At 35.4% G+C, this 16,593-nt stretch overlaps 1 protein-coding gene across 2 annotated transcripts; it reads right to left on the reverse strand.

Moving 5' to 3' along the window:
- Positions 1-1,917: 1,917 nt before the first annotated feature.
- On the reverse strand, positions 1,918-15,309 carry LOC113059255 (serine protease hepsin-like). Of its 2 annotated transcripts, none has more exons than XM_026227614.1 (13): positions 14,954-15,309; positions 14,114-14,217; positions 10,469-10,570; positions 10,348-10,389; positions 8,550-8,679; positions 8,351-8,467; positions 7,950-7,990; positions 7,696-7,861; positions 7,061-7,257; positions 6,198-6,293; positions 4,449-4,591; positions 4,132-4,296; positions 1,918-4,046 (listed from the first exon to the last, which is right to left on the reverse strand). In XM_026227614.1, the coding sequence occupies exons 2-13, from the start codon at positions 14,130-14,132 to the stop codon at positions 3,993-3,995; spliced, it is 1,272 nt and encodes a 423-aa protein (XP_026083399.1). In that variant the 5' UTR covers positions 14,133-14,217; positions 14,954-15,309; the 3' UTR covers positions 1,918-3,992. The 2 variants fall into 2 exon arrangements, with proteins under 2 accessions (XP_026083399.1, XP_026083398.1); XM_026227613.1 differs by having other exon boundaries at positions 14,948-15,309.
- Positions 15,310-16,593: the final 1,284 nt, after the last annotated feature.

A 16,593-nucleotide genomic window follows, 5' to 3' on the forward strand; every position in this document is an offset into this window, starting at 1 on the left:
AAAGAGTTATGGTCAGTGTAAGGGAACTATCATTATACAACTGGAATGATTAAATATACTCTGTTTCTTAATAATTCATATAAAAAATCTTTACAGAAAAAAAAAAAAACTAATCTGCATTTTAAAAAAAAAAAGATTATTTTTGGCATTGAATGTTCCATGAATAACTTTAAACAAACATCCTTGGAACCTTTCCATTCCACAAAATGTTCTTTATAGTGGATTCTGAAATGTTACTGTCATAATGATAGGTGTGTCCAGTGCTAGTGTACAGTTTGTGCAACATAATAGTTTAAGCAGAAGTCACCTGAGCGGGTAAGTATTTGTTTTTGTCTCCTGGACAAGTCACAGAATCATTGACCTTTGAACCCATAATGTAAAACCAGATTTTTTGCCCATTCAATCCACTGACACCACATTCAAAGGTGACAGTTTTCCCGGTCTCTGAGGTCAAATTCTGAGGAACTATAAAATGATCCAGGCCTAAAGCACAGGGGAGAAGGAACAGCGTAAGGAGGAGGGTTTCACTCATTTGACTAAGAAATTATGAACTTGACTATTCTAATGACCACACCTGTACACAAACTAGCCAATAAGGTGTAAATATGAATAAAGAAATGTTCAAATCCTCTCATTTTGAGCCAATCAAAATATAAAGTTTAGAAAATCCAACTAATTTACCAACAGTTATTTGTATTGTCCTATGAAACACAACAGCTTATTCAATGGAAGTTAAAAAGTCGAGGAACATGAACTATCCAAATCTATCACAAAAACTGCCATTTTCTTTAACCATAAGCATTCAAATGAAACCTGAAAACACACCTTTGGTAAGCGAAGCAAACTGCAGAACTAAAATCAGGAGCCACATCAGATGGACAGCGGTTTGGGTCTTCATCCTTCTCATTTCATCAGTTGTCACAGGGCCACGAAAAGCCCTCTGTGCTGGTGCAGTCCCTCGAGCGGTGGCTCAGTAGTGGAGCAGATGAGAGCGGAGCTCTTTCTCAGTAGAAACTGCGCTGAAAAACACCCTGTCGGATGGAGGATGCTCATTTGCAAGGACCTCTTACAAGAAAGTTTTAGGCTGGGCTGGGACATACACTATTCCAACCTTTACAGCCACGAGTGTCGCTCTCTTTCCACTTCCTTGTGTGCTTAGCACTGATTTCTTTATGCTTTCCCTCCATCCTAGCATTACTGAACTGCCATTTGAGTATAAGGCATTTTACTGCCAAAACAAAAATTTACATCAGCTAGAAAGACACATTTTTTCCACCCAGCAATGATTCCATGGATGCCAAGTAGTTTTTATGAAGGAAAGATTTGATATGTGTTCAATTAATTTAAATACCATCAGAAAACTGTGAAAATTAGAGCGGTTAACAGGATTTAAACAACTATACACATTATAATACAGGCATATAATAATAATAATACAATTAAGGACAATACTGTAATAAGCAAAACATTTTTGTGTATATACATGTTGAAATTAAATTAAAATAAACTTTTAACATGAACATTTACACATTTATTAATATAGATAATTAAATGCTTAGATGTCTTTTGACCATTTTTAAGCACAAATAAAAATAACCACATTTGTTTTATTAAAAATAAAATTAATTACTTTATTTCAGTATTTAAAATCATGTATATACAGTAAAAAGTACTGTTTATGTGTAAGGTCAGAATTTTTTATATTGTACATTTATTCATCATTAACATAAAAACATGTGTGTGCGTGCATGTGTGTGAGTGTGTGTTATTTACACACAGCTAAGTATGATTTATATATAAAAATCATTAAATGCATAGATGATTTTATGTCAAGTTTCTAAAGCACAAACAAAAATAACCACAAAGTATTAATATTAAAAAAAGGCTTTATTTCAGCATTTAAAAGTCATATTATGGGTGGCACACAAAAATAAAAATGAAATAGAAAAGTGAGATTACTATGTCAAAGGTCAGAAATTCTGTATTGTACACATATTCATATCAATTAGTTTCATGAACATGAAAACAGAAAAATAAGCATATTTATATAACAAAAGCCAAATGTTTTTTTTAGATTTATTGCTTTCATATTCAACAGGCATAAAGAGCTACCAAATTACTACAAAATGTTACTCAGAAGGTTGCGGTACAAAATCTGGATAACAATATAGCAGCTTATCATAAAATTAGACATACAATTGAATTAATCAGTGCATTGCATATAGTAAGGAATCTATTCATATGTACAACAATATAAGCAACAATACTGACTGCCACGGTTTATTCATACTGCTCTCTAAACCAGTCTTTGGTTTGTGTCTTTACATTTTGTGCATGTCACTTCAATGCTTAACCCATCTTTAAATTGCCCCTATTATGCCATTTCCAATATTGCTTTTCATGTAGTGTGTAATTAAGCTGTATGTGAATGTAAAGGATCAGCAATATTGTAAAGTGCATGATAAATAAAGTTATTATTATTCCCAAAATAAAGAATCAGCTCTCTAAAGCCTAAACGAGTCATTAGGAATTTGAATCCCAGTTCCTTGACGTGGGTAATATATTTGCATAATGTGCGCCTATGTTCTACGTTGCCCGGCCCACAAACATGTCATTTAACTGACAATTGCTTCTCTAATCTCGGGGAGTTCAACACCGAATTCATGAAACGGTTGCTTTTGAAAGATGGCTAGGTACCCTGTTTATCTGGACCAGCTGCTTCACTGAATCACAACCTGTAAGTGTTAGAAATAATAGAGGTTTATATTTTCAGTAGAGCGTTCAAAATACAGAACTATTGAAAAATGTGTAGTATTTCTGACACCGCTGTACGCCGTAGACCAATTACAACAGACTGGGCCATCTGACCAATCAGAGCAGAGCAGGCTCACAGAAAGGAGGGGTTTAGAGACATTGAATCTTTGAACTGCTTCAAACGAATCGTTTGAGAATTGCTGGAAAATTAGGTGATATTAAATGCATATTTTGAAAAAACAAAAGCGTTTTTTGGCCTTGCATGTATGTAATCCTATTGTAGGTGTCTCCCAAAATAATATTAGGAACTGTAAAAATGGCATAAAAGGGGCAACTTTAAGAAAAAAGAAGAGAAAATATAATATAATACATGTAAAATACATCAGATGTGTATTTTTCATGAAACGTCACCATTCTTGCCATTTCAATTCATAAAACCTATTTAAGTACACATTTAATGATGGCACATGTCACAGAGGCCTGTCTTATTCGGTGAAATGTTCTTACAAGTGCATGCACTACAGGTTTTGACTGGACCTGTGCCACTAGTAAACAAATTTGATATAAATACTGTAGATTGAGCTAAAGTTGTTATAAAGTTCTTGTCAGATTTAGGACTGTGAAAAAATTGTGTTTGTGTGTGTGTGTTACTGTCTGGTGTCCATGTTATGCCTGTTTGTACAGCATTATATTACTTAAATTAATAGATTTTTTTATGTTTCTTTGTTTATTTTTTTTAGTAAATGAACTAGAGCTGAATATGAACATGGATTTAATTTGTTTTGCAATAAAGTAGGATAAAAATACCCTATAGCCTGAAATTATCAACTGGTTTTGTGTGTGAAAAAAAAAGTTTATATATACACACAGGTATGTATGTATATATTTATGTATGTATATATATATACACACATGTATTATGAGTGGTTTTGGGTTTAGCCAAAATTGCTAATTTTATTACCTTATATATCGCATTATACAGATTTTCAGAGAAAAATAGCATGTTTTATTGTAATGTTAATAAAACATGCTATGTTCATAAACATATTAAACCCTAAAAGTACAGCATCAGAAATTGTTCTTGGCCTCCGTGGGTCAGATATTGTCCTTGAGACAGATTGATCATCACAGAACATCTGATGAACACCAGACGTCTGATCGCAGACTGATCCGAGCAACATCTGACCTCAACGGGCAACATTTCAGTCTTATATTAAGCATTTGTCCGCTCTGAATGGCTATGGTGTAACCGCTCGTGCCATTTTGTGGACCCCTGGGGAGTTTTCATACATCTATGGAGATAAATGTGAGAGAATGTTTGTATTGATGATATGTAGATATGCTGTTGAAAGTGTGACATCATCCTGCATCACTCACCCTCATGGCTGTGGATAACCAAGGCAGAAAGCGTGACACCCGTGTGTAGACGCCGGGCTTTTTGGCCATGGCGCAGCCTGTACCCCAGCTCACCACCCCCAGCAAACGATAACGGCTGGTCTTAGACAGGACATCTGATGCTACGAAAGGACCACCACTGTCCCCCTGACATCATATGAGAGACAGTATCACATCTCATATAACTTCACAATTCCACACAGCCACATCTTGCACATTAGGTATGAATGTCGCCCTCTAGTGGACATGAGCTGCTCTGTCCATCTGGACTGATGATGTCATAGCTGAGTGGTGGATACCTGGCAGGAGTCGGTTCCTCCTTTCTCATAACCAGCACAGAACATGGTGGTTGTGACCTGGTTGTCATAATAATCCGGGCCATTGCAAACAACATCACTGATGATGGGCACATGGGCTTCCTGGAGGACGTTGGCTTGAGTGCCTGCAAGAGATACTGTATAAACTTTCTGAAATCTCTTAAAAGGAATATTCATGCTTTTTCAAACTACTGTCTACTGTTGACTTCAAGTCTTGTTGGAATTATCATTTTTAAAGGGATAGTGCACCTGAAAATGAAAATTTTTGTCATCATTTACTCAACCTCACATCATTCCAAATCTGCATGACTTTCTTTGCTTTGGTGGAACATAAAAGAAGTTACTCTGAAGAATGTTGGTAACCTAAAAAAAAGTGTTCCCTTTACTTTGAATGGAAGTCATTACCATCATTCATCAAAGCAGAAAAAAACTAAATAATACAGATCTGAAATGACAAAATGGGTGAGTAAATAAAGACAGATTTTACATTTTTGGATGAACTATGCCTTTAAAAGCATTGTTATTTGTAACAAAATTGCATTACTATTATAAAAATCCATTAATCACAGTGTGTTGCATTGCCCCTTTTTACTGAAAGTAACTTTTGCTTTACTTTTTCTCACTGTTGGGACATAGAAAATATAATTGTGAATGCCATGACATATACTCAGCTAACAGGGAATGTTCTCACTCACTTTGGGTTTTTGTTCATCTAGTAACATTAACAGAACATTTGTTCAAAGTTTGTGGGCCACAAAACCATTCTTAAGTCGCTGGGGTATATTTGTAGCAATTACCAAAAAAACATATTATGGGGCAAAATTATACATTTTTCTTTCATTAAGATATTAAGTAAAAATCATGTTCCATGAATATATTTTGTAAATTTACTACCGTAAATATATCAACACTTTTTTGTTTAGTAATATGCATTGCTAAGAATTCATTCGGACGGCTTCCAAGGCAATTTTCTCAGTATTTAGTTTTTTTGCACCCTCTGATTTTAGATTTTCTAATAATTGTATCTCTGCTAAATGTTGTCCAATCCTAATAAACCATACATCAATGGAAAGAATATTTATTCAACTTTCAGATAATGTATAAATCTTAATTTCGACAAATTGATGCTTAAGACTGGTTTTGTGGTCCAGGGTCACATATCTAACTTTATAAATACTTCTCGTCTTTGTGTACTTTCTAATGTACTTGAAAGTAATTTTAATTGAAACCTGTATGTCATGCTTTTAAATAAATTTGTAAATATACATTTCAACACATCAAGTGTACTTCTTAACAGTTTTATGAAGGATTGTTGAAACTATTTCAAATGAACTTTAAATTAAAAAAAATCATTTGACAGCATTAAAGTGCATTAAGAAACCATCATTAATGTGTACTCTCTTTAAATAGACTTAAAGTAGCATTTTATGTTTTTTTATATCTTATTTGCAAGTACCTTTTTTATAAAATATTCTTTAAGATTTGTAGAGTTGTACACTACAAGGGCACATTCAATACGATTAAGCACACTTCTTTTTCACAAGTGATAACAACACTGGAATGATGTGATACGCCTGTTAGGTTTCTATCACAAATAAGTGTATTGACTCATAATCACTCACACAGCTCACTGACAAAAAAAGGCCAAAGCCAGACAGGCAGACTAAAAAGAGATGATAAACAGTGGAATACAGCACTTCAGAGACAGTATGACAGCATGAGATTACTAACCATAATACTCCATGTTACCCCAGCCGGTTACTGTACCCATCTGCCCATCTGCCAAACGCTGGCCATGGGTAGGAAGACACACTGGCTGGATATAATCTAAAACACCAAAACATCTGATGTCAACTGAGAAGAAAACCATTTCACACGGTCAAACACAACAAAGGACACTAGAGGGAACAATGAGCAATTTTTAGCTTCTAATGCTCTATTTCTTTGAATTCGTATTGGGAAAAGATACATTTTCAGAATCAAATCCAAAATATTCCATCCAGAAATAACATTCTAGTTAATGGTTACAGAGCACTGTGGAGATGAGGCAAAGCTTTGTCCTTCTAGAAACTTCTGCCTGTATTATCTTGTTTCAACTCAAGGCCACTTGGAAATAGAGGAGCTTTGTTCTCAGGACGAGCAACCTGAGACCGGAGCGAGGTTTAACTATAATGCTCAGTGTTCAGTCAGACAGACCTGTAACATACCAGAACCTAATGAAAAACAACTCATAACAGACTGTGATTAAACTGCTGCCAGTAAAGAGTTGTCCATGTTCCACAGAGCCATATTTCTATTATGAATTATATTATAATATTCTTTTATGCAAATACTTGTGTACTGAAATGCCTTGACACAACACAACACACAAAAAAACTCAACATGACATTTACAGTAACATTTAAAAGATAAAAGATTTTAACCAGAGAGTAAAAACAAAAAAAACCTGGATTTATTTGGCAATATAGAAATCCTCGTCAAGATGTTTCAGGTAAAAAGGACATGGTCACCCTACTTTAATATGCATTTATATGGAGCTGGATTTTCATTGAAACTCAATGTAAAACTCAGTGTAACTAAATGTAAAAACTTGCCAGTGAACTGCAGAGGTTTTGTCAGTGCCAGGACTGCTATGTCTCGACTGTTGTCATCAATGTTGGCGTCGACGAAGGGCAGGTAGCTGCTGTGGTAGACAACCGTCTTCACCTCAGCGATCACAACGTTCTTACTGATGGGAGTGTTGTAGATCGTTCCCATCAGAACCCGCCAGCGTGAAACATGACGATACCTCCTGAGGATACAGGCACCAAATTTTGGTGTTGGTTTGAGAAAGCCTAGCCAGAAAGTGTGAAGTAGTTTAAAAATGGGTATAGTTAATGTTTTAAATAATTTTAAGATGAAAGTAATTTAAGAACAATGAGTTTTCAAGGTATTAAAGCACGCAATCAGTTATTCTGTCATCCGATATCAGAGTCTGATAGCCCCTCCCCCTCCATTGTCTAATTAAAACTAAACATTCCAGACTTCGCTTTTGTCTGTTAATTAAGTGCATCATCGAGAAATTTTTAGTGTATTTTTTCTTTTTTAATTTTTCTATTATTATTTATACTAAAAACACCATAAAATAGTGTATATGTACACAAATTGGGACACCCCTGTTGATGGCATCTTTCAGGATGTTGCAAGCATGTTTTAGAAAAGATAGTAGTAATAAGTGTATGTCACTCACTCAGGAAAGCAGTGTGCGGCACTGATGATCCAGCGATCTGAAATGATGGATCCACCACACTGATGAACTCCATCATACTGTAAGCTGACCTGCCACGGCCACGAACCCTGGCGGGCATCCACTCCCCCCACGATCCGCTCTTCAGGCAGCATACGACGACCACAGTCTACAGCGATGGAGAGCAAACAAATAGCAAACCATGTGCAGTGCAAATATTCAATATGCTACAAATATGCTTGCGTTGTAGCACTTACCCTGACAAATCACCTGAATTATCTGACCTTTGTCACATTTACTGTAACAGAAATTAAACAGAATGTTTTAGAGAGCTTACCGGTTTTTAGCATTTAGTTATTGTTTAGTTTTTGTTAAAATTCTAAATAGAATTCTAAGCAACCATTACTCCAGTTGTCAATGTCACATGATCCTTAAGAAATCATATCTAATATGATGATGGATTTGATCGCCATTTAAAATTAGCTGTGTATTCTGATGAAATCAATTTTTTTTTTGCAAGCAAAATATTAATAAAAAATATTTCATTATATTAAAACAATGGTTGATGGGGGTTTCAAAGTAGATCTTTCCATTTGAATTTGGTAATGTCCATGCTGTATATATTTAGTTTTAGTCATATGAAATGGCAATGTCTCACCAAGGATAGAGGGCTGTTTTTATCTTCTTCCCATATGTTAACTCACTCTCTTTGACGCAGAAGAAATCTTTGTCACCACTATTATCAGGAGCACATGTCACTGAGTAATTCACTGCTCTGAATATAGAAGAAAACACAAATCAAGACATGACTGAAACACAGTTAGCTGTGAACCTGGTACGTGTTGTGTGTTTGTTACCTGACGAAGCCCATCTCCTCACAGCTGATGTTGGCTATGAGCTGGTTGGCGCTGGATGAGCAGACGTGTTTCCATCTCCGCTGGGTGGAGTCGAACACTCGCAGCCTCTGGTCTGCTGCGCTCACCTGCACTGCAAAACATGATCAAGACTGTGAGCATGTTCATACTGTTAAAGATGACCGGACACACTCTCTGTGTTGCATGGATATAGCATGCAAGCAGAATGCACAGTGTAATACTGCATCATACGATGCAATGCACACAGCATGACCTCATTCAACATTTCCACTGGGATTGAAAATGTGAAATGCTATTTTATTTCTGAGATTATAACTGGACGCCATTTGTTGAATTATACTAGCAAGTAGTAAGTATGATATCGAAGTAAACATAGTGATAACCATGGCAAATTGGGACAACATATGAGAAAATGCATTAAGACTAGAGCCCCCTATCTAATTTCAGAAGCACCCTCAGTGATTATTTCTGGAATCTGGTTGATGCACTAATTGGAAAACTATATACAAAAACAACAAAATACAAATTTCATTTTGCATGCAAAATTATTGAATAAATCCATATTCACAATTTCAGCGCTTAACTAAAACAAGTAGGCTATTAATAAAATAAATAACTAGAGAAGGCTGACTATAATCAGCTCGCTTCCATAGTGAGATAAGCTTACTCTTCACCTGAGTTAGAAAAAGAGGCTCTTCTGGTCTTCAGTAATGCGAAGACAACGTTTGAGCATGTACACACAATATCTGAGCCAATGCATAAAAGAACATTGTATATTTAAAAGCACATGACCAGTTTTGTGAGAGTAAAATCCGCTTGTGAGTGGAGAGATTGGTCCTCACACATTACATTAATCATGTAACGTTATGTGCTCTCGATATTTGTCATATCACACGATAGAAACTGCCTAAAATTAAGTATAAAGAGTAGAAGAAAGTGGCCCTAGGCAGCTGTACATGCCAGGATCCGCCACTGCCAGACGCAATTGGAAATTTACAAGCCTATGGGGGGGGGGGGGGGGTTGCTTGGGATCACCTGGGGTGGCAAGCCAAATTTCATGGGGACCAGTGCCACCCCTGACCATCATGTAGACATGCCCCTGAGTATACAGCAGTGTAAAGCAATATTATAGCTCAAAATGATACATTTAAGAATATTAATTATACATTTACATTTCATTTTACTTTAAAATGTTAAATTATTAAATAAAACATAAATATAATCAATATATTATTTTCATCTACAGACTGGGCAGAAGGTTTATCTTCCGACAGGACAGTGGCCCTAAGCACACAACAAGAGTGTTATTAGACAACTCTGTGAATGTCCTTGAGTGGCCCAGCCACAGCCTGATCTTGAACCCAATCACATATCTCTGGAGAAACCAGAAAATGTGTGTCTGCCTGCCCCCATCCTACCTGACAGAGCTTGAGACTTATACTTAGGCAATGTACTTATTTCATTTTTTATTTTTTATAAATTTACGAATTTGTGACAATTCTGTTTTGCTTTGTCAGTATATGGTGCGTGGAGTGTAGATTGATGTGGAGGGGGGGGGGGGTTTAAAGAAGTTCTCATAAGAGAGCAACATAATAAATGTTAAATTAATGTTAAATTAAAGTTGTTATTGAATTTCAGAATAAAAGCAGCATTATTTTTAAAAACTAAGCAACATAATGTATATATCTTAATTAACTAAAAGTATTATACATTTATATGATGTATATATACATATTAAATAGATCTTATTCAAATATGAGTACAAATGAACAATGCTTACCTTCAAATAATCCGGTATCTTCTGTTGTTCTAAGATACGTGACTGAAAAAACGACATCACGTGTAAAGTGTCTCTGGAATGACTGCGGTATTTCATTAAATCAGCAAGCAGAAAGTCTCACCAAGGGCCCAGATGGCGGCTCCCAGCCCTCCCAGTATGATCAAGATCAGAGCTACAGCAGCGACCACCCGACACCAGCTGAAGATACTCATCCCTGGACCTCCTGTAGGACAGAAACAGGACAAAACATATATTTAAAGCAGTAGTTTAAGATTTTGTGAATGTTAAAATTCATGCCTGTGCACAAACACATAAAGCATGACAGAGCTGATAAAAGAAAAGTACAACCATGAATGAGATCAATAGTCCAAAGTCATCAATTCCTTATTGCTAAAGTAAACATAGGACATCATCTCAGTGCCATGATCAGCTATCTCTCCATACACACACACAGACCAGTGTCTGTCTGTGTGTGTGTGTGTGGAGATATGTTCCTAAAAATGTAACTAAGTCAGTGTTAAGTGACCAAACAATAAAGTCATATCCATTCCTGCATGCACTGAGCATTCACCAAGGCTTAAAGGTTTAAAGCACTGACCAGTTTTGCTCATTCATAACTATTATCATTCCAAATAAAACACATCCACATATAAATATGACTTTGATATACAAATGACGTATGCATCCTGCTTCTTAGATGTTTATCCTGAAATAAAAAGACCCAAATAATCTCACAAGAGTTACCTAAAAGATGCTATAGGTTCAGAGAAAATGTCAACAATGTCCTAGAGGCAACTGTGTTAAGATTTGCCAAGATACCAAAGTCTGGAATCAAATGATTTCAGTATGACCTCGAAGATATTCATAAGATTAAAAAAAACAAAACAAAAAAACTATATATTGAGTGTGTGTAAACAACTTTTGTTTCTCCTAATTCATTTTTATTTTCTTGATGTGAATCAAAAATGAAGGGGAAAATTATGAATACTGAATTATTTTTCCTTTGTCTCTTTATCAAATTAAATTAAATTAATGCATTTAGCAGACGCTTTTATCCAAAGCGAATTCCAGTGCATTCAGGCTATCAATTTTTACCTATCATATGTTCACGCGGAATCGAATCCCCGACCTTGATATAGCAGTGCTCTACCAATTGAGCTACAGGAACACTATCAATTATCAATTATACAAATCAAAATTATTTAGGTATATTAAATATATATTATGTATGTAATATTATATATATATTAAAGTTTTGTAAAACATTACATATAATATTTTTTATAATATATAATTTATAATTTCCATTGAATTATATATGAATATGCACATCTGATATGAGCATGACGTGGATTTCTGAACTAATTAGCCAAGGCTCCAACTAAACTACATTCCATCACAAGAATGATCAGGGATAATCAGAATTAACTTAATAATATTAATTTAATAATATTTAGCAAACAAACATGTACATGTAGGAGTGAGACATGTAGGATTTTGTGATTGACGGGCTTCAGATTCTGCTTAGATGCACAGGAGGTTCTGCACATGTGGCTGTCTTGTGGAACATCACAAAACATGTGTTTTCCAGACTGTGAAGAGCTTGTGCAGAAGCTCTGGTGTGATGATTAACAGTCATCTCATGCGACATCAGACAACAGCAAAGCAAAGACTGTGCTGTCTGATAACCCCAGAGCAAACAAAGACACAAAACAGGTTGCTGCAGCTCTGCATCAGGACTGAACTGACATAGGACCTATAACCTAGAAACAACTCTTTACAGTATTATGATCCTCATGAATCAAACAAGCACAAAAAAAGTTATAAAAATCTCGAAGGAAATTCTGTCATACTTTTTTCTTCTGTATGACAAAAAATAATATATTTTGAAGACATTTGGTAACCATGCATTTTGGGTTTCATTGTATGGAGCACCGCACATGACATGCAAGAAAAAATTAATAAATTGTGCACACGATTTACTTATTCGATCCCTCGGTTTACTAAAACATGAAAACGAATGCTATTTAATTTTCTTTGATTTGCTAGATTGTGAGCACAATTTACTAATTTGTTCTCTCTATTTATAAATTGTGCACATCATTTAAAAATCGAGGGAATGAAATAGTAAATCGTGCGCACAATTTATAAATTGAGGGAACGAAATAGTAAATTGTGCAAATAATTTATAATTCGAGGGAAAGAAATAGTAAATTGTGCGCACAATATATAAATCGAGGGAACTAAATAGTAACTCGTTCACAAGATTAAGCCTACTATTTTTTTTTTCTGCATGCCGTGTGTGGGGCTCCGTACCACTGTCTTCCAATGTATGGACAAAAAAAAAATACTATAGTAGTTAATGGGATGCAAAATTGTTTCATATTAAACATATCACCTTCTGTATTCCACAGAGGAAAGAAAAGCATACAGCTTTGGAATGACAAAGTAAATGAGTAAATTATTATATAATCTTCATTTTTGGGTGGACTATCTTTTTGAGAACAAGGTGTGATGTGTTTGCTGGGAAATTCGTTCATGCTAGAGCTTAATGATCCATACTCTCTGAGGGAATCACAGGTAATGGTCACAAATATTACAGAAGGAAAGTGATGTTAGACTGATGTTTCTCACATGCTGAGAAAAATGGTGTTGGGCTTCTGTTTTTACTTTCTTTGAATTTAATTTCAAACACCAAGAGCTGAGATAATTAACTAAAGTCACTAACGTTATTTCTTACATACACTACAGTATGTAAGAAATATTGTACACTCACAAAAAAATCGCACCGACCCCAAACTTTTAATTAATAGACCTTAGTCAGATTATTAATTGTACATGAACTTACAATCTATGGCACGCACTGTAAAAAGGACCTACACCATGTCATTTACCCTAAGGTGTATAAAGCAGAAAATAATTTGCGTGAATTATGCTATTAAGCTGCTTTCCAGGGGGCTTCTAATAACACAGCAAATTTTAAATCTTGATCAGATGTTGGACTGAAACACAGCATCAGTTACAGTTCTAGTTGTGAAATGTCTTGGTCATTGATGCATGCTAAAAAACTATGCGCTTGAAACAGAAGAGTAACAAGTGAAAATGAGATCATCCATATCACACCTTGGTTCTCAACGGACCCAGCTTTGAATAGTTACATTAGAGGTCAGAACAAAACTGAAACAGTATGATGCTTTTTTTTTTTTTTCTCTTTGCTCTCTCACATTTGATTCCTGAGAATTTCCCAAATGCCTCAGAACGTTTACAGCACCTGCCATGACCCATGTGACCAGAGAACAAGTAGTACTTTTGTCTGAGTCGGGGTTTGTATTCTTCATGGTACACTGCTCTCTCTCACTCACTGTCTCTCTCTCTCTCTTGGTCATACCTGGATGATTTAAATTTTGCAGCCAAATTAAAACACCACAGGAACCTTTACCTAATGTATCAGCACTGAAATGTTCAAGTCCGACATCTACAATGAAAAGCATTCACTATAAAGAACTGTTTTGGTGTAGAACATATAATCCATAATCCTAAAAAAATATTGACAAGTAAAAGTAAATTCTAGTCTAAGAAAAGCTTTTCTGTGCAGGTAAATAGCTGTATCGGCACATCACATCATGTCTTCACACCTTTTGGCCTTTTGTCAAAGTAATACACAGATCAATACTGACCAAAACAAATCGAGTACATGACCCATCTCTGTTAATCTTTAACACAGCAGTCGTCTGATGTCAAAAAGCAGAGAAACAGGCCTACTCACCGATCTTCTTCTCTGGCATCTTTATCCAAAATAGAAAACTGGAAACTAAGCTTGGAACAGATTCTTATGATTCCTCCTCAAAACCTTCTGTTGCTTCTTCGAACCTGAAAAAGTCACGGAAAATGCTTTTAAAAAGTAATCCTACCTCTGTCATGGACAAATATGGGTTAAGCAAGTTAAATAAACCAAAGGGCAAACTGAGAAATAATTCAGAGAGTTACAGTCAGTGCTGATATTAACAATCACTGTAAAAATATATATTTTCAACGTAATAATAATAATAATGATAATAAATAAATAAAAAAACATTGTTGCCCTAAACTTAACTTGTGCATTCATTAATGTCCTTGCTACTCACTCCTAAAAGTTTCTTCATTAATAATTAAATTAAAACTGGCTGAACCATAATAAATTACTTAATCATTTATAACTTTACATTTTGTTTCAAATTAAACAAGACTGAAAGAATTTTAGTATGTTATTGTGTTCAGGTACACATTGACTTTTTGTCTCTGTTTCCAAATATTAACGTAACATTTATTTTCTTTATTTTTAATTAAATGTAAGTTAAAAGTTTTTAAATTAATAAATAATTATAAAAATAATTATAAAATATCCGGTATAAAACTGAAAGAATCCAATGTAACGAATTCCGTCCTGATGGTCAGTTACATAAGGAAGAAAATGTTTGGAAAAACAACTGACCTCATAAGTAATTGTTTTTATCATTATTGCATATAAATGACCATAATGGGAATATATAAAATATTAATGTTTTATTCGTTTACTTCCAGTTTAATTAATGCTCTTAATAGTAAAAAAAAAAGTTATCACCTTTACCTCTCCGCTTTAGGTTCTGGGATGAACCCCTGGATAAGAATCAAACAGATGAAGAAGTAAATCAGTGGTTTCTTCAAGATATTCGCGTTGGTATTTCACTTCCCCCGGAGTCCTTCGCTCTTTTATTGTGTGTTAAATGAAGCTATTCTCCGGCAGGCAGGACAGCGCTTCACTTCACTCTCTCTCTGCTCTTTCTTCACTGGTATAGAAACCTCCCTCTTCCGGTCAGTAGCGAGTCTCACGAGAGCGCAGGTGTGTAAGTGTGAGCAGGCGTGCGCGCGCGCTGGACAGGTGAATCAGTGTACGCGCGACTCACCTTCAGCAGGAGCTCATCTGATGAGGCACGTCATCGAGTGATTGGACTGCGTCTGCGATATGATGCCATGTGGAAAATGTGTAGCTATAGGCCTATCTTGTTTCTTCCGCGTACGAAATTGACCAGTAGGCTACTAATAAAAAATATTAATAATAATAAAATTTTCAAAGAGAAAAATAATAGTTCATAATATTCATTTAGCAAGAGTGTAGCTGGCATTTCAACGTTGAAATAATATCGATTTTGCAAATTGGATCAACACATAACAGCAGCACAACAACATCAGATGAGCATCTGACTTGAGCATCTGTGATAAAGCAATACAAAAATACACACACAGGTATTTATCTTCTGCAGGTTGCATGTTCTTTACCCATTTGTAAACTTATACTTTACTATTTTCAAAAGATAATAAAGGAAGCGATTTTCTTATCTCATTTTGCCAGGACCTCACAGAACACATCTGACCCTTCTTGTGTTCACATTACAGTTGCTGTTGAAGACATTAAGTTGATTCAATATACAGATCTTTTTTTTTTTTTATGTTAATTTACAAATGTTTTTGTTAACATTTTTCAACCATTTAGCATTAAACATTATCAACGTTGTTTCAACGTTGCAACAACTGACGTTATTTCAACCATATTTCAACAGGTCGGTCATGTGCCGGCTGGGGGGCTACTTAAGCACTGTTGCCGCGGATTATTTTTCTTGTCCGCGGGTTGAAGCGACTCCAATAACATGATATACCCTGGAACAGGGGTGGTTCTAGGGTGAGTGGAGATCCGGGGCTTAGCCCAGAAAAATCCATATATGTGACTTTTTTATTTTAATAAATCAGAAAGTTTTACCTTGTTTAAAATATACAAAAACAATAAAAACAAAAACAAATTTAAAACATTTTATTTAAAGTATTGAGGAAAATACATTTGCTTTATGCAAACAAAAATTAAGAATTGCAAAACAAATGAAACAATACATTTTTGTTTTGCAATACATATTTTCCATGGTCATATCTATTAATTTATTTGCAACGTTGCTTTTATTTTGCGTGTCAGTCTAGTTTGAGCTTGCGAAGCCATTTTTCCTTTGCGCTTCACTTTTCTGCACGTCTCTCTTGTGGCACTGTTTTGAAGTGGGGGCGGAGTCAATGGACGGGGGCGTGTACAACATGCCTCCATGGAAATGACGTCATCAGCCCTAGACGCAGCTCACTGATCCAGGTGCTGTCGAAGGGGGGCCAAGATGGCGTCCTTCTAATCAGACATGCTTTATCTCTGTCCTTAGTAGGCGCGGAGTTTGCAGCTGGAAATTATGTCCCAGC

The sequence above is a fragment of the Carassius auratus genome, chromosome 41, assembly GCF_003368295.1.
Source record: "Carassius auratus strain Wakin chromosome 41, ASM336829v1, whole genome shotgun sequence".
NCBI lineage: Eukaryota > Metazoa > Chordata > Actinopteri > Cypriniformes > Cyprinidae > Carassius > Carassius auratus.

Coding starts and splice junctions, on each gene's coding strand:
- LOC113059255 (XM_026227614.1), bottom strand. Junction 7,991..8,350: donor AAAACAGCCCTCTATCCTTG/GTGAGACATTGC, acceptor TTTCTGTTACAG/TAAATGTGACAAAGGTCAGA. Junction 7,862..7,949: donor AATTCAGGTGATTTGTCAGG/GTAAGTGCTACA, acceptor CCATCGCTGTAG/ACTGTGGTCGTCGTATGCTG.